General features: G+C 34.6%; 1 protein-coding gene across 1 annotated transcript; it reads right to left on the minus strand.

Annotated features, from left to right (window-relative positions):
• Positions 1-5,758: 5,758 nt before the first annotated feature.
• LOC18434560 (calnexin homolog) lies at positions 5,759-10,427 on the minus strand. The gene is made up of 7 exons (XM_006844628.4): positions 10,377-10,427; positions 9,538-9,627; positions 9,324-9,393; positions 7,132-8,261; positions 6,713-6,784; positions 6,435-6,551; positions 5,759-6,199 (listed from the first exon to the last, which is right to left on the minus strand). The coding sequence occupies exons 2-7, from the start codon at positions 9,607-9,609 to the stop codon at positions 6,053-6,055; spliced, it is 1,608 nt and encodes a 535-aa protein (XP_006844691.1). The 5' UTR covers positions 9,610-9,627; positions 10,377-10,427; the 3' UTR covers positions 5,759-6,052.
• Between the last annotated feature and the right edge of the window lie 9,033 nt (positions 10,428-19,460).

Below are 19,460 nucleotides of genomic sequence, written 5' to 3' on the forward strand. Positions count from 1 at the left end.
TTTTTAAGAAAAATTGTTGGATCAATTCAATGCCATAATTTCCACCATTTAAGAACCAGTTCCATTGCAAATGATTCCTGCTCAATTATATATGGCCTTAAAACAACTTTTACCAAAAAAGAAAAGAGAGTTTATTGCCGAGATTTCAATCTTTTACGAGTTCTTTTAAAAGAGAGAGAGTTTATTGCTAGGAGTAAGAATTTGGGTAAATTCTTCTGTTAGGTAGATGTCCTGATTTCGTGCACAAAATTTTCTAATTTTTTCCGCAATGTAGTTTCAAATAACCCATGTTAATTATATGCAAAAAATTTCCAATTTTTTCCCCAATGTAGTTTCAAATAACCCATTTTAATTATATATAAAAAGAAAAAATCATAAAAGCCTTCAAACATATACAGATTAACAGTGCTTTTATGTTTTTTTATCTAAATGACGCAGATAGGTTTTTAATGAGAAAAAATACCAAATTCCTCCTTAAAAATGTTTATATTTCCTCAATGTTTTCAGTTGAAGAAAACTGTACTACGTTGATAACATGGTCACCTTTAACTTCCCAAACTAAAATAAAATAAAGATGCCATGACCCCCATTACTGCAACATATATAGCTCAGAAAATAACAAAAAAAAAAAAAAGGGTAAAAAAAATCACTGATTTGATGATGCATAAATACGCTTTATTGCGAAGAGAACAGAGGGAATAAAGAAAAACTTGTGATATCTTTGGAAAAAAAGATCATTTGGGATAGGTATTCTCATATAGATATAGGTTTTTTTTTTTGAAGTTGTTAGTGAGCGGTGTGAGCAGGATTTGAACAGCAATGTGGTAAACGGCAAATGAGGAAGATGGCTTTTGACGGAGACAGTAGGCGGATTTCCACGGGGGCACGCATGGTTCAGACGAAACCGGGCACTGACATCAAGGATCGATAGTTGATGGCGTCAGAGATCGTGAGGACAGTGCAGACAGTTAATCGGCCAATCAGCACTTGCCTCATTCTTCTTTGTCTACTTGGATTCATTTAATGGCCGCCGATTTGGCACACAACCCCGTCCATCCTAATTCTTGTTGGGTTCATGTGGAACATGAATTTAGTGGGAGTGTGGTCCATTGTAGACCATACTAAGCAAACGATGATTTGTTGATACCGATCTGTGCTTAACGATCTAGACCAATCGGTTGGAAAAAACTAATTTTATCTGGGCATGAAGAACAAACCGATGAGGGTTTATGGGTTAGCCCCTGATGAGGTCGGAGAACATGCCCGGATGAGTGAACCGAGGGACTGTGTGACCCTTGTGCGTGATGGTAGCCAACAGAGACAGGGGCCAAAACTTCATCCATGTACTATTACACGGCATGCATATCGATAGATCATTCAGGAAAGCTAGAAATCTACCTTTTAGGGTGAAGCGTATGTATATGCGATAGATACTCATATGCACCATAGGAGCTATGGTCGCATCCTATGCATCATAGGAACTATGGTCGCATCAGGTCTCGGTGACCTTGACTCATCTCTAGGGGAGGACCGGAAATCCACATACTGGGATTGCGAAATCTTGGCTCATCGGCTGGACTTTGGTGATCTGCTAATGAGCCCATGCTTGGACTGTGGATCATGAGAAACACTGGGTCGGTTTGATAAAACAAGTGTGGTCAGCAGTCCATAGTTAAAGGTGGAGTGCCCAAGGATTATTGATTCCTAAACCATATGGATCTTTTTCCCATCAAATTAATTTAATTGTATTTATTTTATGATGAAAATTATTTGAAGATTATTATTTGAATTTTTATGAACCCCTGTATATTTTATTTATAATTTTTTTATTTATAAAATTAGAGATATTGATTTTACAATTGTTAAAATATTCAAATAATATTATAAAATCTTTTTATTAATTTTAAATATATAAAAATATTGTGGGGGCCCATTGTGAACATGGGCCCACTTTATTTTTAGAAAGTGGGACCCATGAGTGCCTCCCTTGGGTGGCACGCCCCACCCTTATTATCTTTCCTATTTTTTGATGATATGACATGTGGCTATATGGATGGAAGATATTGACTAAATATTGACATGATATATCTTTGAAAGATTTTGTGGTAAGACTGAGTATACTTGTGCTATTTTATGGTATACATAATTTTTTTATTAGATTTAATTTCTTTAATTTCTATTGATGGGAAAATGGTTTAAAAAATGGGGATAATGGTTCATGTACCTTCCATAATGTTGATGACCCATCTATGGAATGGATGGCTCAGATCTCTCACCCCACAAGTCACCCTTGATCGACGGTCTATGTTCAATCTCACAATAAAAGAAAAGCCAAAGAAAACTCTAAAAAAACCTAATCTTATTCAAAACCTATAAAAAGGGATTGGCTCTACCTAAAAAAAAAAAGTCTCTACATTTTATCTTTCTATCTATCTTTCTTAAGAAAATTTATCTCTCATGTTTGATCTCTCTCTCTGTCATTGTAAAAAAACCTAAGGGTTTAGGTTATAGAGTTCGTATCTCCTATATCTCAAATATGGATTTATGGCTAAAAGTTTTAGGGTTTAGCAAAAAGATAATCCATCTCTCTCAAACGAGGTTGCTAAGAGAATTTACCTAGGGTTTGAGTATGTGATCAAATGGATTCATGTTCAATTGGGGTGGCTTGGCCAAAATTTGCTTTCCTGATTCGAAATTGAAGCTAGACTGTTGATCCCCTGTCATCGGATGGTGGTGACTCGGTGTGGGGTGTAATAAGCCCAGTTGAGGTAATCTCTAGCATTCTTCCTTTTGTTTCTTGCAATCTTATATTTTATTCTCAAGCATAGTGCATAGTTGTTTCAAATGCATCAAATTGTTAAGATCTTGGTTTTATTGTTATGTTGATTTTATTTTGAAATTTATCTTATTATAATAGAAACCACATGCAAGTGATCTTTTGCCAAAAGAAAGGGATGAAAAAAAAAAAGTTGTATTCTTCGGTAAAAGATCACATAGGTCTTTCTTTCAAGTCTTTCTCTAACTTTCGACTATTTTGGGTATAGTATGATGTTATTTTGGCAGGCTTTGATCCCCATATAGTGTAGCCTTAGTTGTTGAAGCAGTAGGACTTCGAGTAAAGAACTCTTAAGATATGTGGGGGCTACCGCCACGACCCAGCCCCTTTCCTAGAATGGAATCATCTTTGTAAGAAAGAAAGAGCAGTTTTCATATTTGGAAGTTTAGGTGGAAGTCGTATTTATCAAGAGTCTGAACTTAAGAATTCAATTCAATTTATTTATAAAGAAATTAATCCGCAGGTAATTTGTAGACATAGCTGATATGTATTTACTCTCTCTATTTACAAGGGAAATCAATATGTAAAACATAATAAATCGGTATTTATTATTAAAAATTACATGTTCATGTCTAACCACAAACGACTGAGTAAATAGGAGCTTCACTCAAGGAATGAAAGAAGGCTTCATGCTGATTTATCTTTTTAGGAGAGGGACTTTGTGGTGGTAGCATCTCCATTCCTAGTTTCCCATTGTGGTCTTTAATCTTGCTGACACTACCCCCACGTTCAAAAAAGCTGACTCTTTAATTTATGTGAAAAACAGGTAAGGGCCTACTAAATTACCCAAAAAACAAAAAAAGGCTTACTAAATTACCCAAAAAACAAAAATGAATGCTTCATACATAGAGCTTCCCATTTTCTGAAGAGAGGGTAGATACTCTATGGATACGGCTTCTCTTTGGCAAGGGAGAGAGGACGGAGCTCACTACTTGTTGAAAGAAAGTGTTGTAACTTTAAAAAAGTGTTAATTAGTTTCCCGTTTTACAAAAATACATAATGAGATCATTTATATTTCGTACAAGGTGGTCACAATTAATCTTGATCATTGTATGTGAAATTGGGTGGCTACATTTATTTCATTGAACTAACTCAAAATTCAAAAAAAAAATATTTGAGCTTTATGACACATCTAAGCTATGAGATTTCACATTGTATGGTTATAAATTATTATAACCTCTGTAAATGGTCTACACAATCCCCATTAGTTTCAGCTTTTGGGGCAAGTACAAATGAATATATCTTTGGGTTTTGTTAGGCTACACTATTTGGTAGTGTAGACTTTTAAAATGCTCAATATTTTTGGATATTAAAATATTTTTGAATTGTAATATAAATTTTTTTCAAAATGGGACATTTTCGATTATTTAGAAAAATAGAATAGATATTTTTATAAAAAAATAGTGACATTCTATTAGAAGTTAAAAACAATTAATACATCTTGTGGGTGATGTCACACACCATATCAGTGATGTCATTGTCCACTACTGTTAATAAATATTTTTTGTTTCTATTAGAAATTTCTAATTTACCTTTGATTATAGGATAAGGGTATCGAAATGTTTAGATATGTTGAGCACTTTTAAAGATCTACACCATGGTGTAGCCTAACAAAACCGGTCCATCCCTTTCTCTCTCTTCAAGTTGAAGACTGTCTGAGGCATTATAACCATCATCAGGTCTCTCCCTAATTCTCTTTCCAAGTTGAACATAACAAAACCCGTCCGTCCCCTTCTCTCTCTTCAAGTTGAAGACTACCCGTCCATTCCCTTCTCTCTCTTCAAGTTGAAGAGTGTATGAGACGTTATAACCATCAGCATTAGGTCTCTCCCTAACTCTCTTTCCAAGTTGAACATAACAAAACCCGTCCATCCCCTTCTCTCACTTCAAGTTGAAGACTGTCTGAGACATGATAACCATCATTAGGTCTCTCCCTAACTCTCTCTCCAATTGAACACTGTCTGAGACATTATAACCATCATTAGGTCTCTCCCTATACGAAACATGCAAGTGTGATCATCTCTCTCTCTCTCTCTCTCTCTCTCATTCAGATATGCCTCTCTCCAAGTCGAACACTGTTTGAGATATTATAACCGTCTCTCCCTATACGAAACATGCAAGAATCTAATTCACTACACTTAAAAAGGACAATTGACCCAAAACGTCCTTCTGAAAGCACATATAAAAATAAAAGCAAAGAATTATTAGGTGGTTAATAGCTCTCTCTCTCTCTCTCGATTTGGATCTCTCATAAAGCATCAGTCCCTCGATTTGGATCTCTCATAAAGCATTAGGAAGAGGGACGCATCTCTCACATATGAGGGTCGCTAAGAGGGTATCTCTCATATAAGGAGGGTTCGATTTCAATCTCGATTTGCTCTCATCTGAAGAGAGCAAGGAAGGTCGCATGCCTGCTTTGGATCTCTCCCTCCACTCAAACATATGGGGGTCGCATCTCTTTCCTGATCTTTCTCCTCTCTACCCCGTCTCAAACAACATATCATTTGGGGTCGCATCTCTTTCCTAATCTCTCTCCCAAACAGTCAAAAAGCATACGAGGATCGCATCTCTTTCCTGCTCTCTCTCTCAGAGTACAAACTCGTGAACGCTTCACCAATTTAGAAAAAAAAATTACTCTTTAAAACATAAAGAAACAGAGACACTTGGCTCATGGACACTTTAAAATCTTCACCACGGAGAAGAGCAACACCCATGGTTCGAACTCCAAATACTAAACCCACCCAACAACCATCCCTTTCTTTCCCTAATTTTAGGTTACCGAAAGTGCAAACCACGGTTTGGTTGTTGAATACTTGCCTCAAAATCATTTCAATTTTGAACAAAATTCAGACCATTCAGCAACAAAACATGGTATCACTAGAGTGAGAGAGGGAGAGAGAGAGACATTAGTGCAATGAATCAGAGCCTACAAACAAATCTCTTTCCATATGAAAAGTCAGCAAGAGAAACTACTACACAGTGAGGTGAAGAGCCAATAAACAATAATGCAAAAACCGTTCGAAAATCAAAAATCGCTTTGGAGGGGCTAAGAAACGAAATACTCTTATACAACTCATATCCTTCCTAATAAAACCTCAGTCATATCCTTCCTAATAAAACCTCAGTGCCTTGGAACTTGATAGATCCTTCTGGTTTTACAAAGGGAAGACACCTCAAAATAGCTAAAAATTTCAATGGATCCTTCCCCTATTGAACCTATGTCTCCCTCCTTGACCTCCTTTGGCGAGGAGCTGCTGCGTCTTCTTTCTCGTTTTCATCTTCATTTTCGGCACTTGTCCCCTGGTTCCCATCGCTCTCTGGAACTGCCTCCTTTGTCTCAGTTGCGGCCTTAGGAGGAGCAGGCTACAAAGAAAACGGTGAAACACAAATCATGAGAACGGAGAATTTCAACGATTAAATTAGAACCAATATCAGGTTTCCTTTTTTTGTTTTTTGATGGTTTATTGATCATTATCATCAATCAAGCCAACCATTTGGTTTATCAATATAGCGGACTTGTTTAATTGTCAAAAGAACTCTTGAATTAATGTCTACCCCAATTGAAAAGTATATAATAGCTTAATACAGAAACACTCACAGTGGGTTTCTTCCCTCCAAAGAGGACCCTTGAGATGGCCGTGAGGAAAACAAGCAACACAGCAACCAAAATGCCGATAGTGAGATTAGGTTGCTTTTCACCCTTTTCGATGGCATCCTGCACAGTGAATAGATTGGATCAATACCACATGAAATACTAACAAAGAATCAAAGAACGACCAAAAAAGTAGGGGAGAGTACAGCAAAGGAACCTCCCATTACTAAAATGGAAAAGATGCTGAAATCTTGAAGCCAAATCAAAGCACCCCAACAACTTACAATTATCTTGATCTTGTAAGCATCCAAGAACGGGACATCCGCAATCTTGTAGAGAAGATCAAAGACCTTTTTCTGCAAATAATTCAAAGGAACTGTTATAAAACCAGATTCATATTCTAAACATTTTTTTTTTTGAAATTCCAGATTCATATTCTAAATATACCAGTTCCAACACAGATAAAAAACCAAACAAATAAGCCAATGATCGACTAGACCAATAAAAGTAAAATAAACATGACTACCCAAATGCCAAAAACATAAGTATCGCCTAAAGTAACTAAGGAACGTCAATAAAAGATGATGCAAACATGACCAACCATATGCTAGAACAAGACTTCATAAAGATTCACCTAAAGTAAAATGAACTTATACATTGTTACTCAACAGAAAGGCCAATATATAACGCTAAGGAACATTACCTGGAATCCCGAGAGCCCAGAGCTGGCAGCCAAAGCTGCTTCCTCAGCCTTCTCCTTCTCTTTCTCAGCCTCAAACTTGGGCTTCCATGCCTTCTCCCTGTATTGCTCAGCAACCTTCGCATCGTCTGCTATCAAAATGTTATCAAACAAAATGCCATCTTGCATTGTCCAGATCTCAATCCCAATAGCCGCAATCGGCTCTACATTAGGCTTCTCAAGCTCAAAGTGGTCAGGGTTTGAGATCTGCCTTGGCTTCCAAATACCCTTGTAGTTAGGGTTATCGATTAATGGTGCATGCCACTTTCCCTTGTAAGCTGGATTCCTCTTCGTTGGCCTTTTCCATTCTCCACAGCCAGGGGCCTCCTCACACTTAGGGTTATCAATCTTGGGTGCCTCCCATTCACCATCCTCTTCTTCATCCCAATCCTCGGGTTTTGTGGCCTCGGGGTCATCAATCTCTTCGGGTTCATCATCTAACCATCCCTCTGGTTTAACTGCCTCTTCATCTTCAATTTCCATAGGTGCATCTTCATCCCAATCGTCAGGCTTAACAGCATCAGGGTCAGGGATTTTGGCCCTCTCATCCCAATCTTCAGGTTTCTTGTCATCAGGATCGGGAATTGTGGCAGCTGGGATGAGTGGTGGCTCGAAGTCATCTTCAGAGAGGAAATTTGCCTTCTTTTTTTCTTCACCATCAATCACAACCACAAAATCATTGTTGGGTTTTAGTATAGCAGTGTAGACATGGGTGAGCTTATCTGAGGGAACTGAGGGTGGATACTTGAGATGGTGCTCGACGAATTCACCACTCCTTGGGTTCTTGTGTTTCAGAATGAAGTGGACTTTATTGGTTGAGCCACATTTGTCCGGGCCAAACATGATGGAATAGGGGGCCTCATTATCGAATTCCTTGGGTTTCCAGCCTGCCTCTTGGGGGCGGAGGTATTTGAGGTAGGCCCCTCCACATTCGAGTCCATTTTGGAGCCGTGTTTCAAATTGGAGGACGAGTTCACCATCTTTAAATTCAACAGGTTTGTCCAACTCCTTTACTATGGCATACTTTCGGGCCTTCTCACTCACAAGGAGGCCATAATCATCATGTCCTTCACTTTTTGAGTGCTTCCACACACCTAAATCCCATGAATCAATCAGGTTAATGTGAGAGTTAACAACAGTAACGTAGACGGATTTCATAAAGTCAGTTTGGGGAAGGTCAGGGATTGAAAGTAATACTTTAGATGTCAAAAACAAATCGAATATTTTCCTGGAACCTTCAGTTCAAAAAAGATCTTTCCGAAAATATTATCCATTCAATTCTGAAGCTTAGAAGAAATCAGATAACAAAAGAACATCCCAACATTACATGCTGGTATAATTCATCCATTATTAACGAAAGGATAACAGCCGACCCATGAATTTATGCCTCGACATCACTTTGCTTTTCTTTAAAACTTTGTCCAAACAGAAGTTTCAGCCACACTTTTCAAAACCAGGTCAGTTTGAAGTAGTACTTCATGATGATTAGCATATATAACTATCACACAATGATACTAAGTGAACTATAAGGAATTTTCTGATCAATAAGGAATTTTCTCAAAAAACAGTAATAATATATTTTCGCATTTTGTACCATTATACCCAAAACCCATAAAAGTCATTTATTGTTAACCAAAGGAAAACAGCTGATCCATGAATTTACCCAACATCATCACTTGGCTTTTCTCTAATAATTCATATGGTTTTTTCCAGAGTCCAAACTGAATTTTCAGCCACACTTTTCTAAAATTGGTGAGCTGGAACTAGAACTTCCATGATTATTGGCATATGTAACAAGTACACAATGATACTGAATGATCTATAAGGAATTTGCTGATCTACAAGGAATTTGCTCAAAAAACAGTAATAATGTAATTCCAGATTTTGTGCCCATTGTACCCGAAACCCATAAAAGAATGCTAATTGCCACATAACCAGTATTCCAGTGGCAGCATATATAATAAATACATTACTTTAGTAGATCTCACGACCAAACAGAAAGAAATGCCACTACAATAGTTTATAAAAAAAAGGAACAAAAATAAAACAAAGGAACCACAATCCATTGGTAGTCATCCCGATGGATGCAGCCAGTGAAATACAAGTAGCCAGGATCCAGTAAGGGAAAATAACCAAAATTTAAACAAAAATCTCACCTTGATAGTCATCTTTCTCTGATACAATCCACCGTCCGTCAAATGATTCATCAAATGACTCGTAGAAAGTCTGATACATGTCAAAACCAAAATTAAAGTTAGTTCACAGCCAAACAAAGGCTTTATCACAAGGAGAAGAATTTTATGATCACAATAGTTCAGTAAGAAAAAAAAATTGCCGCAGGAAAGCCAAAGAAAGAGATCAAAGTCTTACCGGCATCGAAGTAGAGAGTGTAGAAATGAGGCCAATTAACAACAGCAGAAGGGAAATCCGGTTTCCTTCCATCAGGACAAATCAGAAACCCTAGTAACAGAAAAAAAAAATTAAGATCATAACCCTCAAATCCACTCTTTGATCACTACAAAACCGCAAACCCTAGACCCAGCAACGGATCCAGAGATGCAAAAGATCACAGTTAAGCAAAATAACTGAATATATACAAAAAACACAAAATTTACAATGATTCAGAGATCAATGGAATCTCCGGAGCAAAACTAGATCATAAAAATTAATTCCTTAAAAAATATAAAGATAAAAATGAGGAGAGAGAGAGAGAGAAAGAGAGACTGGAATGAGTAAAAAATTAGATGGAGTAAAATGAAAGAATGAACACAGTTAAAAAAAATTTTGAAAAAATTGAAGGAGAATACCTAAAGAGAATGAAATAATAGATCGGATTGAAGGATATCAGCAGTCATGGAAAGAGAAATACAATAAAAGATAGAAAAATACGAAAAAAAGGAAAAATAAGAAAAATAGTGAAAAACTCCTAAAAATGAAGCAAGAGATCGGATAAAAGGATATCAATAGCAAATGAGAAAAACATGAATCAATGACACAGAAAATTAAGAAAAAAAAGAGTGGAAATAAAGAAAAGTGAACCAAAATGCCTAACTTTGAAGCAGGAGTCGGTAAAAAAATATTTCAGTACTAAAATAAGAGAGAAATGCAATCCCAGACCTGAGACAGAGAATTAATAAGAAAAAAACAAAATTGGAGTGAAAATAAGTGAAAAATGGCTGAACAAGAGAGAGAGAGAGGCCGTAAAATACCAGAAAAACGAAGCAAGCGACGAGAGAGAAGCCTGAATCTCCTTTTTTGGTGAAGAGAGGGAGCACTTCGATCTAGGGTTTTTGTAGGGGGAGAAACGGGGGTAAGAAAAGTAGGCCCGCGAGATCGACGTACCGGCAGCCAATAGCGTTTCGGGGCCTATCGATTTCACCAATGAATTCACGACACGTCATCAAACTAGTGCATAGGTGACGCAATTAAACTCGAATGACAATCGAATTCTCGCGAAATACCCAAAAGTGCGTAATTGTGTTTGCACGTGACAACTAATTATTTTACCCATTTAATCCATTTTTAGGTGGCGTTTTATGCCTTCACACGTGCCATTATTATTTGGTTGCAACTGTTTTTTTGTTTCCTTAAAATAAAAAATATGTTGATAGGGTAGGACCTCGGTTTAAGAGAAGGGTGTGGTGGTTCCATTTAAGGCGCGGCTTCAAATTCCTTCATGATATATAATTTTGATGTAAAATATTCTTAAAATTATGTCAAAATATATTATCAAATCTAATTATAAAATTTTAAATTTTAAAAATGATTAAAATCAAGTAGATCTATAAACATATAAAAATCTTGAAAACGGACGGTCTAGATGATGTGTTGTAAGATGCACCATTTTTTTGGAGGCTCAAAATCTTTTTTTTTTTTTTTTACATAGACATACATCTCGATGTCGAGATGATCAATTAAAAGGTTTTTCAACATTAAAACAATATTTACCGATGAATTTTTGAGGTGCCTTTGTGCTCCTATATTTTAAGTTGCAACCTTATATAAATTTTTTCTTTAAAAGAAAAGGCAAGGCCACACTTTAAAGAAAAATGGCTTATCCTGAAAAAATAAGTAAGGGATCGTATACAATGAGACTATTTACTTTTGATATAAGGCGGTCACAATTACTTACAACCATCTGATGTAAAGTTTGATAGCTTGGATGTATCACAAAGTTTGAAAAAATTCCTTTTGAAGTTTGAGCTTAGTCAATGGAATAATGGCAACCACCCAATTTCACATTTAATGGTCAAAATTAATGTCTCACATTGTACCAAAGATATATGGTCTCATTCTATACTTTCCCAATAAGTAACGCCTCACCTCATAACTCAAAATTGCAATTTAAGCCTTTTACATTGATCATCTTGATTTAAACATGATGGTTGTGAACAAAATTAAGATTTCAAACTCTAAAAAAATGGTATATCGTAATAAATTATCTAGGCTGTCTATTTCATCTTAAAAATAAGTGTTTAAAGATCAGTATTTGGAATTGCAAAGTGTCTTGGGGAATTTTTTTATCTCAAGTTTTGAAGAGGATGCTGCCATATAGGAGTTGGAATCTGATGGTGCCTTCTCGGTAAGGTCAGCTTATGATATTTTGTTCCATGATTGTGTAAGATGGAATCAGGCCTTTTTTAAAAGATATATGGAGTTGGAAAATCTCTCATAAAGTGCAGGTTTTTGTTTGGATTTTGGCGCAAAGTAAATGCTTAACAAGGTACAATTTGCTAAAAAAAGGTAAGGTCATTGTTAATGTTTGCCTTTTTGGTAAAAATAATGAGGAAACACATGATCACTTGTTTTTACTTTGTCTGATTACTTCTGCACTTTAGTATTGGGCTTTGCAAAAAGTTGGGTTTTCTTTGAATCCCCCTTCATCCATTTGGCATATTGTGAATCAATTGAAAATTGTTGGAGTTCCAAGGGTTGGGGGAATTCATTGGAATATTTTTCGTGATTCATTCTTATGGGAAGTATGGCTTGAAAGAAATAAGAGGACCTTTGAAGGTGTGACAATAGATTTGACAACTTTAAAGAATAAGATCCTACTCAATACATGGAATTGGTTTAGAATTACTAAAGAAGGATGTAGATGAGAATCTTGATCAGCTAATCTCGTTAAGATTTATTAAGGTGAGGCCAAGAAGCAGCTGGCAGCCTCCTTTGAGTGGTTGCTTTAAATTGAATGTTGATGGCTCTTCTATGGGAAATCCAGATAGGGCTGGGGTGGGTGGAGTATGCAGGGACTCAAATGGGAATTTAGCTTTATGTTTGCAAGACCGTGTGACGATGCTAATGCGAACTATGCTAAAATGACAACAGTCCTACAAGGTATCAAGCTATGGAAGGAGATGAGCCTGGTGGACTCCCTATTTGTGGAAGGGGATTCTAAGAATGCGATGAACTGGTGTAACTACTTATCTATTATACATTGGCGTATGAGATCTATTTGGTTGTACATTAAAGAATTATCTCCTGGCAGCAACATTACCTTCAACCATATATAGAGAGAGGCTAATACTTTGGCAGATGACCATGCTAAGACGGGGATATCCCTTCCCTCGTTAAGGGTTTCCCTTTCTTTGTTCTAATGTTGGTTTTCTTTTTGCAATTTCTCGGCTGTTATGGTTGTAATGACTCCATTATTACAGTCTTGTCAAAAAAAAAATAAGTGTTCAAAGATCCGTAAGATATGTACATTTTTTTAGTTTTAATTTATATTTGTCGGTACTGAAAATTGATTTTATGGCCATTATGGAGATTTTCGTTACCAAAAGTGCTTTCCAAATGAGGATTTGAGGTGATGCTTTATTTTATTTTCATAAAGCTTAGGCCTTATAGAAACTTCATCCCACTTTAAAACCGTGTAGAAAAATGTAATTCTCAAGGGGGAGCCATCAAAATCTATATTTGTTCTTTTGCGATTATGAAATTTGAAACTCTAAAAACATAGTATTGATTTGTGGACATTTGATAGTAAAGGTCAGCAATATGATACAATATTTTTCAAATATTTAATGAAAAATTGTTTCATGCGGATTTTAGGGCCATTATGGAGATTTTGAGTTTCAATTTATATTTGTCGGTGTTGAAAATTGATTTTAGGGCTATTATGGAGATTTTTGTTACCAAAAGTGCTTTCCGAATGAGGATTTGCGATGATGCTTTATTTTATTTTCATAAAGCTTAGGCCTTATGGAAACTTTATCCCACTTTAAAACCTTGTAGAAAAATGTAATTCCCGAGGGGGAGCCATCAAAATCTATCTTTATTCTTTTGCGATTATGAAATTTGAAACTCTAAAAAAAATAGTATTGATTTGTGGGCATTTGATAGTAAAGGTTCGCAATATGATACAATATTTTTCAAATATTTAATGGAAAATTGTTTCATGCGGGTTGGATCGCATTTCTACAATATGCAATCCAGAGGGATAAAGCATCCATCTTAAAGGTGGATGCAAATAGGTGGTCCATCTAAAAACAAGTGTAACTAATGGTCCAACTGGTTTTTTTAATATAATTATTATTTCTACTTTTCAAAAAAAAAAACCATATTCATGATCTCCATCTCAAAGATTATATATTCTCTAAAAATTAAGACCAAATTCTATTTAAAATATGTATTTATTGCCAAGCCCGCATTTCTATAATATGCGGGCTAGCCGCATAGAAACCATGTCCATATTGAGGTTGAGATTATCAATTTGATGCTTTTTTATACCAAAACTATAATTTTTGGTGAGATTGGAGCCATGGCCTTAGGAAATTGCGGCATTTACTTAAAGAATTCTAGTGACACTTTTTAAAGAATTATAGTGACACTTTTTGGGTTACGATAATTATTCCATCTATTTTGATATTGAAAATAAGATCTTTGAGATTGATGATTTTAGGGTTGAATACATGAACAAACTGATAAGACTCTCAACAAAGGGAAAAGTTTATATACAGCCTAGACTCTAACACAATCAAATTAGAGGCTACCTCAAAATTTTTATTAGAAGAGGTTGTTTTGATGATCAAATATCATCAAACTGATCATCTCGATATCAAGATGTATAGACATGAGAAAAAAACAGATTTTAAGTTTTAGAAATAATACATCTTGTAACGTATTTTTAGACCGTCAATTTTCAAGATTTTTAAGTTTTCATAGATCGGCTTGATCTATATTATTTTTTAATCTTTAAATTTTATAACTAAAGATGAAAACATAATTTAAGGCTATCATAAAACTTTCTAATATTAAAATTATAAAGTTTAGAGCCTCAGCTTTATACAAACCGCACCCCTCAACAAATGCACGTCTGTCTTCAATGATAGCGACCTTAGGAGTGCACTGAAAAGTGTTTATTTTCTACATATCTCCGCAATAGATATGAGAATTAGAGGCCCTTAAACTCTTTTAACTCTTTGAGATGTGTTCCAAAACTGAAAGAAACACAATTTATTTGGGAACTTACATTTTAGATGGATAAAATTGTGTTGCCATTTGAGAGAGAGGAACCCAGCCGGTTACTTAGAGAATAGAAAAGTCTTCTATAAAGACTCGATTTATAAAGTTGCACCCCGGATCTCAAAAAACGCAATTTCGACCGCAAAAGATTTACATTGACCATCTTGACGTAAACAATTATAAATGTAAAATAAAAATATAACATGGGCCAGTTCTGGGTTGTCGCAGGTCAGTTGATAGAGGGAATTGGTTAGTTCTTGATATTTTGCATGAACCGACCTGGCCCCTTTGATACCTGATCTGAATCAGTTGGTTCCAATCCAAATCACCATTTTTTAAAACCTTGTTGCCTGCAATTTCAACTCCGTTAATACACTCAATTGGTAGCGTTCCATTATTGCGTTATAACTTAGAGCGGTTTGGATGGTTTTGTGTTTAGGTGTTAACTTATTTCCTTTCCTGATTTAGTAGGTATGGACTTCTATAGTCCTTTTTTAATAACATCTTTGTTATTAATACATATTATTTTGTATGCATATTATGAATGTTGTGCCCCAAATTCCTGAAAAAGTCTTCATTAATTTTCTTAATTTTTCATGCCTCTTTCTTGATGGTTATGTATGTCCAACCATTAAAAGTGAAAGCTATGAGGTTGCCAATTTATTCAATCAAAACTGATATATTATTGCATTTGGTGCTATTTATTATTTTATTTTATTTTGACAAGAGTACTTATTTTTTATTAAAAGAAATAGGAAAGCGATACATCAATTACAACAAAACAGAAGAAATAACTGAAGAATTAAAAAACACTTATTGCTAAGTCATCTGCAACCCCGTTTGCTTTCCCTTAAGCATGTTGGAAAGTAACCACCAGATAGTGAATCTATATCCTTCAACCATAGAGATCTTAATTGCCTAAGAGGTTTAGAGATAACATAACACCAGTTACACACATTAAAAGAATCCCTTTCAATTATCAAAGATCCCTCCATTCATCTCTCCATCCAAATCGTTAACCCTTGTAACAATCCCACCAGTTAGGCAGGATTAGCAGTTGTTAAACCGCACATACCAAAATAACAAAAAAAGAATTGTACCTTGATTGTTTATACAAATCCTCCAGAACCCGCATTACCTGGGTTTCCAAAAGAAGAACCATCAAAATTAATCTTGTAACTACCCATTGGCAGAGGAACCCAACTCAATCTTGGTCTAGGTTTCAAAAATCGATAATCTTATTTTTCAAATTATTGAAAACATTAACTTTAGAAACTCCAAAGCCTTCTCTTCAAAGGGGTAAATCAATTCATTAGCTTGTTCCTTCGTTGGAAGTTGTTTATGACTTGCAGAAGTTTGAAATTTTTCTGTAGTTGAATCCTTTTATCCAGTGATTTAAAACACGGATTAGTGACCCGGATTAGGTACCCAAAATCTTGATCGGGATCAGTGAATCGGCGGTCTGGATCGTCGTTTGTCGTGCAGAAAAAATAGTGAACCGCCAAAAAAACACTTGAGAAAACAATGAACTAGCCACAATCGGTCCGGATCGGTGAATCAACGGTTTGGATAATTGTTTTACTATACAAAATCACCGTTTTATTGTGCGAAGCCGGCAGTTTATTCCTAAACTCGACCGTTTTTCTATATATACACAAAACCATAATAGAGTGACCGATTCTTAGATTGGACTGGGAGACTCCATGTGAATTTGATTGTAAAAGACAAAATATGCTCAAGTTTGATATGAAAGTAGTCCTTTCTATTTGATGAACACCATTTCTATGAGTCCTAGGACTCATATGTAGATATGAGTCCCCTCTTAAAATCTATTAGTGAGATAGATTTTGATCTAATTTTAATAAATATATAATCTCTATTATGGAGATGAAATGAATAAATTTAAAAAACTAAAAATGATAATTTTATGAATAAAATATTTAGACTATTGATTTTAACTTCTTTTTTTTTTTTTTTTGAAAAAAAGGACCATCCAGTTGTATCCATATTTGAGACTGTAGTTTATGCATCGGGGACGCAAATGTAGGAACGAGTCCCTTGACCCATATATCAATTTCTATATAGATTTATTTTTGGGCCCTTTGTAATTTTCTCAAGCACAAGCGAAACCCGTCTCTTTGTGAGAGTCCACAAGATTTTCAAACAACAAAACCTTAAGTCGACATTTGTATAATTCAAAATATAATTTCTAATGTTAAAAAGTCCTTAGCATGAACATTGTTATTGGCCATTTCTAGTGTTCAATGCTTTTGACGTTTGATCATGGCAGTTGGACGGTGGTAGATTATTGGTTGCATGGGTTTTTGTATGTGTGGATGTATTAAAGACATGATAGTAGTGTGATTTTGTCTCTAAACTTTATAAACTTACACAATTACAGTTAAATATTTTAAAATTTGAAGATAATGTTAGACATTTATAAACAATCAAATTTGAACCAATCTAAAAAATTTCACTAGAAGAGGTCATTTTGATACCCAAATATCTTCAAAGCTCGACATTGAGATACATGGACAAGAGAAAAAAATGGATTTCAAGTTTTGGAAATAGTGCATCTTGTAACCCATTTTGGACCATCAATATTCGAGTTTTTCAAGTTTTCATATATCATCTAGATCTACATTTTTTTTGAAGCTTTAAATTTCTATAATTAAAACCACATTTATCGACATTATTTGAAGGGTGCGGTTTGTATAGAGCTTCGGCTCAAAACAATCAAATTAGAGCTTACCTTCAAATAGTATTGAGAAATGTGGTTTCAATATCGGAAATATTTGTGATAACCTTAAAATATATTTTCATATTTATTTATAAAATTTAAGGCTTCAAAAATAGTATAGATTGACATATATGTGAAAACTTGAAAATCTTGAAAATTGACGGTCAAAAAATGTGTTACAAAACACGCTATTTTCAAAACCTGAAATCCATTTTTTTCTCATGTCCATGTATCTTGATGTCGAGATGAACAATTTGATGATATTTGGGCATCAAATCAACCTCTTCTAGTGAAATTTTTGATGTAGGCTCAAATATGATTGTTTAGAGCCTCGGCCCTAAATAAACTTTTCCCTTATTTGAATGTGCTCTTTACTTTGACGGTTTAGAGCATTGGCTCTATAAAAGCGCACCTTTTACTTTTTGAATGAGGTTTCCATAGGGCCTAGGTTCTATGAAAACAAAATAAAGTCTCAACATCAAATCTTCGTCTTAAAAATTCTTTATGATGACTCTAAAATCAATTCTCAATATCCACAATAAAATTTGAAACTAAAAAAATAATATAAATATTGTGGATATGTTAATACTTATTTTTTAGATGAAATGGATGGTCTAGATGATTTGTTGCAACATATTATTTTTAAAACTTGAAATTTTAATTTTTTTCACAACAATAATGTTCAAGCTGAGGTGATCAACTTAAAGGTTTTTCAGCACTTAAATTGCAATTTTAGATGAGTTTTGATGTGAGGCTTTACTTCTTTTGATAGGCTGCAGGCCTGTCAAACTATTTTCCTTACTTTTTATGCAAAACGGTCACAACAATTATTATCCAATAGATGTGCAATTGAATGGTTACGGATGTACCGGGACCTCGTCGATTTTATTTTGGCCAGTTTTGATGGTTTGGTTGGGTATTTTAATTTTTTAAAAAAATAATATAAAATTTCAAAAAATAAAGATTCATTTGTAATATGTTTTTTAGTTTTAATTTTTTTAAAAAATTTTAAATTTTTATCATTTTGACAAAGATTGAAATACGTTTTGGCTATGAATACGTTTTATATTGGACACAGTTTCTATGCGGCCACCCCGCATATTGTAGAAATGCAGGCTTGGCAGTAAATATATTTTTTAGATATAATTTGATCTTAATTTTTAGAGAATATATAGTCTTTAACATGGAGATCATGAATATGAATTTTTTTTTTGAAAACTATAAATAATAATTATATTAAGGAAATATTTGGACTTATAGTTACACTTGTTATTAGATGGAACACCTATTTGCATCCATCTTTAAGATGGATGCTCTGGACCGCATATTGTAGAAATGCGGTCCCACGAGCACCAAATAATTTTTCTTTTATATTTTCTCATTTCTTTGAAATTTTTTGAAAGTGCTCTTGGGCACAAATTGATTTTTTTAAAATGTATTTTTTACTACTTTTCAATTTCATTTGGATGTGCTTTGTTTAATCATGATTTAAATATTTTTTTTATATTTTTGTGTTTTTTTATTTTTTAAGAGTGATTTAAGTATAGACCTTAAAAGTTTTGGTAAAATACAAAATGCACCATTTATATGTGGAAATTGCAAGGAAACTAGGTCAACCTTTTTTATTTTTTTCTAAAATTGCCCCTAAGTCAACCCGAATTTTGATTTTGATTTTTTTTATTTTTACTTTTTTTTTATTAGTAGGGAAGTGCATTAAAGCTTAGGGCACTGACTTACTAATGAAAAAACTGAAAAAATAATAATCAAAATTCTATTTGAATTAGGGTTAATTTTGAAAAAAAATAAAAATGTAGGTTGACCGACTTTCTTTGTAATTTTTGCCTAAATCACAACATTTTGTATTTTGCCTAAAATTTTAAGGTCCATACATAAATTACTTTTTTTTTTAACACGTTTAGGGCCAGCCAGGATCTGTTCGGTTAGGCCGGTTTATTGGTTACTCAAACTTTTCCCTTGGCCGGTGGGCCGGTTTTTGAGACCGGTTCGATTTCAACACACACTATCTTTCTCTCACATGCTTCAAATGGCCCAACGTAATTTTTGGGAAACAATTTGTATTAGTGTAAGC

Source organism: Amborella trichopoda, chromosome 6 (assembly GCF_054954075.1).
Source record: "Amborella trichopoda isolate Santa Cruz 75 chromosome 6, AtrichopodaSantaCruz75HAP2 v2.0, whole genome shotgun sequence".
Lineage (NCBI taxonomy): Eukaryota > Viridiplantae > Streptophyta > Magnoliopsida > Amborellales > Amborellaceae > Amborella > Amborella trichopoda.

Bases quoted from the DNA above. Each gene is read 5' to 3' on its own strand.
- LOC18434560 (XM_006844628.4), bottom strand. From the start codon at position 9,609: ATGGAAGGAAACCGGATTTCCCTTCTGCTGTTGTTAATTGGCCTCATT. The intron at 6,785-7,131 runs GTAATGTTCCTT...AATTATTTGCAG, and splicing joins CTGGGCTCTCGGGATTCCAG to AAAAAGGTCTTTGATCTTCT. The intron at 6,552-6,712 runs GTAAGTTGTTGG...TTCACTGTGCAG, and splicing joins CTTACAAGATCAAGATAATT to GATGCCATCGAAAAGGGTGA.